Raw genomic sequence first — 6,298 nt, forward strand, 5'->3', positions numbered from 1 at the left:
CTGGACACAGATTTGTGTAATGCTGTACTCAAGGACTTAAACTTATTAAAAAGTAAAAAATATAAGAGGGGATAAAAAAAACCCAAACTGTTAAGTTGGACTCGATCAAAATTTAAAACTTTGCCTCAAAAGACCCTATTAATAAAATGAAAGGCAAGCCACAGAAAGGGAGAAAATATTTGAAATGTATATAACCTCAAAAATAACTCATATCCTGAAAATATGAGGAATTCCTACAGTTCAACAACAACAACAACAAAAAATGACCCAATAGAAATATGGTGGGAAGATCTGAACTGATACTTTCCTAAAGATGACAGATACAGGTGGAAAACAAACACTTGAAAAGATATTCAGCATCATTAGTCGTTAAGGAAATACAAATTAAAACCACAAGGAAATACTCCTCCTCCTCCTACTACACATCATCTAATATGGCTAAAATTAAAGTGACCATATGAAGTACTGGCAAGGATGTGGAGGAACTAGAATTCATTTTTTTAAGGCTTTTATTTATTCTTTAAGAATATGTTTTTACTAGAGGCCCAGAGCAGGATATCGTGCAAGACCCAGACCTGCTGCACTGGTGGGACCCAGACTGACTCCCACCCTGCCGGGCGGGACGTGGGACTCAGAGTCAAGTCCCCACCCACCCGCGTGCGCCTTGCGCACACAGCCTCCTGGTGACCAGTCTTTGGTCGTTCTGTGTTACAGCATCACGGCACAGGCCTTTTATTAGTAGAGATTGATTGCAGAGAGAGGAAGGGTGAGAGAGAAACATCAATTGTCAGCAGCTTCCTGTACACCCCCACTGAAGATGGCCGGAAACCTGGGCACGTGCCGACCCTGAATCAAACTGTGACCTCCGGGTTCTTGGGTCGATGATCAACCACTGAGCCACACTGGCCAGGCATAAGGTTTTTATTTATTAGTGGCCCAGAGCATAAAATTCATGCACAAGTAGGGTCCCTAGGCCTGGCTGGCTATCAGGGTCGATTGGGGCCTTCTGGCTGCCGGCCGGGGCCTCCCTTCATTCCACGCCACCCCCTGGTGGTCAGTGCACATCATAGTGAGCGATCGAACACCCAGTATCCCGATCGAACTCCCAAGGGGACACTTTGAATATTAGGCTTTTTTATATATAGAAAATATAGAAGATTTTTACATGTATTTTTACTGATTTCAGTAATGCAGCACTAAACTGTGCAAAACTGAAACAAATTGGATGGGAACACTTAAATACCCAATGATATATCTATAAGCAAAATCAAATAACAAATCAAGAAAATTAATCACATTGCCGGGGCCGGTTTGGCTCGGTGGATGGAGCATCGGCCTGCGGACTGAAGGGTCCTGGGTTCGATTCCGGTCAAGGGCAGTGCCTTGGTTGCGGGCACATCCCCATTAGGAGATGTGCAGGAGGCAGCTGATCGATGTTTCTCTCTCATCGATGTTTCTAACTCTCTATCTCTCTCTCCCTTCCTCTCTGTAAAAAAATCAATAAATTAAAAAAAAAAGAAAAGAAGAAAATTAATCACAATAATAAAGTCTAATCTCTGTAATACAGGGTGTCCCCCCCAAAATATATACACACTGTAACAGCTGATAGCACAATTTAAAAATTTTTGTGTTTTATTGATTTCAGAGAGGAAGGGAGAAGGGAGAGTTAGAAACATCAATGATGAGAATCATTGATTGGCTGCCTCCTGCACGCCCCCCACTGGGGATGGAGCCTGCAACTCAGGCATGTGCCCTTGACCAGAATTGAACCTGGGACCTTTCAGTCTGTAGACCGATGCTGTATCCACTGAGCCAAACTGGCTAGAGCTGACAGCACAATTTTGAAAATAAGGTGTATTTGAATAAACACTGCCCCTATAATCATTCAAAGTGCATATGTACATTTTTGGGGATACCCTAGATAAGAGTTCCTGAAAATCAAAAGGACTAAGAACTAATGGGAACATGAGTAAAGGATATGAATAGATAGAAATGATTCAAAACATAGAGAAAGATGTCAAAAAAAATTTTTTTTAAAGTGTAAAATTATACCAAGATGCCCTTTTACCTTGAATTGGTAGAAATACAAAAGCATGAAGTTTACATTATTGGTAAGACTACAGGAAAACAGACACTATAGACTGCCAGTAAGAATTAAACTTTGATATATCACCAGTAGGAATTAAAGTAGCAAAAGTTTGGGAATAACATTAAATGTCCAAGAAATACTGCCGAAACCGGTTTGGCTCAGTGGATAGAGCGTCGGCCTGCGGACTGAGGGGTCCCAGGTTCGATTCCGGTCAAGGGCATGTACCTGGGTTGCGGGCACATCTCCAAAAGCTTTTCTTAAAACAAAATTCTCAATGTACTACAAAAATACAGTAATCCTAGATACAATGTAGAGTTAAAAAAGCAAGGTACAGAATCTGCCTCAAATGCATCCTTCTGTGTAAAAAAAAAAAATAATAATAATACATAATCATTATATTTGTTTATACATGTATAAAGAAACTATAAGCACATATAAGAAACTAACAACAGTGGGTACCTCAGTAAACTGTGGATGGCAAGAAAAGAATCATTATATTTATACATATATGCTTATGTACACATTTTTATATTTGAGACTTAGGAATACAGTACCTATTAAAAATTTAGTTTAAGAAAAAGCAGAAAAAACATTTTGAAGAATTTTTAATATACAACAACCTTTCAATACCAATGAATGTTTATTGAAAAGAAAAATTATTAATACTAGGATCCCAACCCTTGAGTCCACAGGTCGACGCTCTATCCACTGAGCCAAACTGACCAGCGCCCAATTATATTTTTAAAAAATACACAATACCTACCTGCATCCATGCATCCAAATGAATAAAAAAATAAGTGAATGTAATATACTAAAATCTTAGCTTCAGTTTGAGGTATACTGGTTTCCTCACTTTACTTTCCTGTGTTTTCCAAACTAACATATCAAGAGAAACAATAAAAGAAAATTGTACCTTTACCTCAAAATCTGCTCCTGACAAGCAGAAATTCTCTTCATGAATTTGTAAAATATCTTATCTCCACTTTTAATTATGGTCTTCTCATATTTTTCATTACCATCACTAGGAAGACTAAAAAGAGAATCAGAAAATAGTTTTGAGTGTCTATATCTAGAGAATTATAGTATTTAGAAGAGCAAACAAGGTAACTTAAAAAAATTTTTTTACCAAAATTAACATATGCAAACAATTTAAATATCATAAATTTAATACATTATAATATATAACAGTAATTACCTTGCCCACCCTTTTCCCACGCCCTGCTCCCTAACCATTTTCAACTCTGGAATGATGGTTTGCAATGTGAAGAGTCATTGTGCCCAATGACTCCTTCCATTTCTTTCTCCATTTGGATTATTTTCAAACACCAACACGTCTTTATGCAACCCCAAATTATTCCGAAAAAGCTGATGAATGAAAGCGCTCTGGTACAGAACCAGGTCATCTCTCCAAATATCTTGTTGTAATTATATTGTAACAGCAAAATAATCATGCTTACGTCTTTAGAGGGCTTTGGTTTATATAGCCCTTCAAGACCTACTCTCTCACTTGACTCCCAAAACCATCTGATGATAAGACAATATTTATCAAAGTCACTTCCATTTTACATGTCAGAACAGAGGGTCATCCAACTGAGCCACACTGGCCAGGGCACAAATAGCATTTTTCTAACTTACCTGTCTCAGCTACACATTTAGAAAGAGAAAAGAAGAGAGATAGTGAACACATCTTCTTCTGTAAGTAGTTGGCATCCCTAACTTCTGTTTTCAGGCTAACTCAAGAAATTGAAGCAAAAAGGTCTTACACAGACAAGTTCTGCCTGTAAAAGTTCTCCCATGTATTAGGGTAAAACCAAAGGGTACCTACTGTGGCAGCTTTCTGATCAAGTCACCTCTTCACCTCAGCTGCACACATTCTCACCTTTGGGAAAGCAGCTCTTCCATATCAATTCCTTCTCGCTGTTGATATTCCCTGAGAAGACTATGCGCATGATCTAGACTGACAACGTCCCTGTAGTCATCCTCATCTACCACACCGATGTAGCGGGGCAGGAACTGTGGCACCACAGAAGGCAAGGCCATCCCTTCCCCAGGAGGCACAGGAAGAGCAGCATCCGTGTGAGTTTCCTGAAGGTGGAGGTCTTGGAGCTGGGCAGTCCAGTCTACGTCCTTGGCACTGTTCGAATCATTTCCAAAACCCAAGGTAAGCTGCGGTGAAGGCGCCTCCTCATTGTCACTTCCCCAGTCTTCCGCACCTTCACACCAATCCTCAGCTGCAAGGCCATTTTCCTGTTTCTGGAAGAACATCCAGTGAATGAGGTCCAAGCACACCTGGGTGATCTCACCTATTCCCTTGGCTGCAGCCACTCATCCCTTCACCTCCTGGAGGCAGGCTTCACACAGCCACTTCCCTTCTAGCACAATCTGATCACTTCATGGACCCCATTTACTCAAAAGCATGTTGGAGGTGGCAGATAGTGTCTTTCCTCTTTAGGGGCAGTATGGCAGATGCAGTACAGTGCCTTGTTCAACCCCCTGTTCCAAACTCTTTCAACTGTGCTTCATGTATTGCAGAATCTAGCAGGAAAGAATTACATTTCCCAGACTCCTTAGCAGCTAGGGGTCCAAATATGATCAGGGGTCTGCTAATCGGGTCCACCAGAGAGAAAGACAAACTTGAGAGGCCATGAAGCAAAAGTCTGCAGATAAAGAGAGAGCATGGCTCTAGAGTCAACAGTTTTGACCAGGGCAACTACGTTCACAAGCCCACACCTCAGCTTCCTGACTGCAGCAGAGGTAGCCTAGCAGCTCCCTCACAGACCAGTTCTGAGGTGTCATTCTGGAGGTCATTCCTGGAGTTGCCTTCTCCAGCCTGTCCAGTACGTTAGCAAAAATCTAATTTTAAGTCTCACCAAAAAGTCAAATTGCTTGTCTATTATCTGCAATTGAACCCTGCAAATATAGGCAGACACCACGGTCATCTTTTTATCCCCAGTATTGCTAGTACTGTGCTTGGCACATATTAAGAACTCAGTATCTATCTATCTATCTATCTATCTATCTATCTATAGATATCTATATCTATATATAGCAACATTTATAGGCAAAGGGAGGCTGAAATTTGTTCTGCTGTTACCAATTTGCCTGACTTTTAGATTATTAAATTCAGAGTTTGTGCTGAAACCGGTTTGGCTCAGTGGATAGAGCGTCGGCCTGCAGACTGAAAGGTCCCAGGTTCGATTCCGGTCAAGGGCATGTACCTTGGTTGCGGGCACATCCCCTACTGGGGATGTGCAGGAGGCAGCTGATCCATGTTTCTCTCTCATCGATGTTTCTAACTCTCTATCCCTCTTCCTTCCTCTCTGTAAAAAATCAATAAAATGAGCGCTGGCTTGCCAGAGTTTGTCTTATTAAATAAGTTATATACATATACATATATACATATCACAGTAAGAATATTTACTATAAATACATATTTGTATTACATACAACCATGTATATGTATATACTCATACTTTTTCCCAAACAAAAAAATCAGTAAGCTATGTACCTCAAGACCTTCAGTGTATATTAAAAGAAACAACTAGCCCTGACTGGTTTGGCTCAGTGGATAGAGCGCTGGCTTGCCGACTGAAGGGTCCCAGGTTCGATTTCAGTCAAGGGCATGTACCTTGGTTTCGGGGCACATCCCCAGTAGGGGGTGTGCAGGAGGCGGCTGATCAATGTTTCTAACTCTCTATCCCTCTTCCTTCCTCTCTGTAAAAAATCAATAAAATATATTTTTAAAAAAGAAACAACTAACAAAACCTTAAGGAAATAGCATTTTATGGTTCAGAAAAGAGCAAACAACATTCCAAAGGCCCCTAGCCGGTTTGGCTCAGTGGATAGGGCATTGGCCTGTGGACTGAAGGGTCCCGAGTTCCATTCCAGTCAAGGGCACATGCCCGGGTTGCAGGCTCAATCCCCATTAGGAGGCATGCAGGAGGTAGCCGATCAATGATTCTCTCTCATCACTGATGTTTCTACCTCCCCTCTGAAATCAATAAACATATATTAAAAAAAGAACACGGCTTAAAGTCTGTCTTAAACGATATTCTATAAAATACCCTGAAGTCACAGCAAATCCTAACATGCACGACCGCTTTACCTGAGTGTCCGGCACTTCTTTCTCTCGCATCTGCAGGAACTGGGAGCGGAACACCTGCCAGCTTCAGGGTAAAGATGACTGCGGTGAGGGCCCCACTCCCGACC

At 41.1% G+C, this 6,298-nt stretch overlaps 1 protein-coding gene across 1 annotated transcript in view; it reads right to left on the reverse strand.

Moving 5' to 3' along the window:
- Positions 1–6,292, reverse strand: part of PDCD2L (programmed cell death 2-like) — a 20,299-nt gene extending 14,007 nt beyond the window's left edge. The window contains exons 1-3 of the mRNA XM_006762256.2: positions 6,195–6,292; positions 3,969–4,342; positions 3,009–3,119 (exon numbers count right to left, since the gene is read on the reverse strand). Coding sequence (XP_006762319.2) covers positions 3,009–3,119; positions 3,969–4,342; positions 6,195–6,224 — 515 coding nt within the window. The 5' untranslated portion in view covers positions 6,225–6,292. The remainder of the gene's footprint in view (positions 1–3,008; positions 3,120–3,968; positions 4,343–6,194) is intronic.
- Between the last annotated feature and the right edge of the window lie 6 nt (positions 6,293–6,298).

Source organism: Myotis davidii, unplaced genomic scaffold, assembly GCF_000327345.1.
Source record: "Myotis davidii unplaced genomic scaffold, ASM32734v1 scaffold77, whole genome shotgun sequence".
In the NCBI taxonomy this organism is placed as follows: Eukaryota; Metazoa; Chordata; class Mammalia; order Chiroptera; family Vespertilionidae; genus Myotis; species Myotis davidii.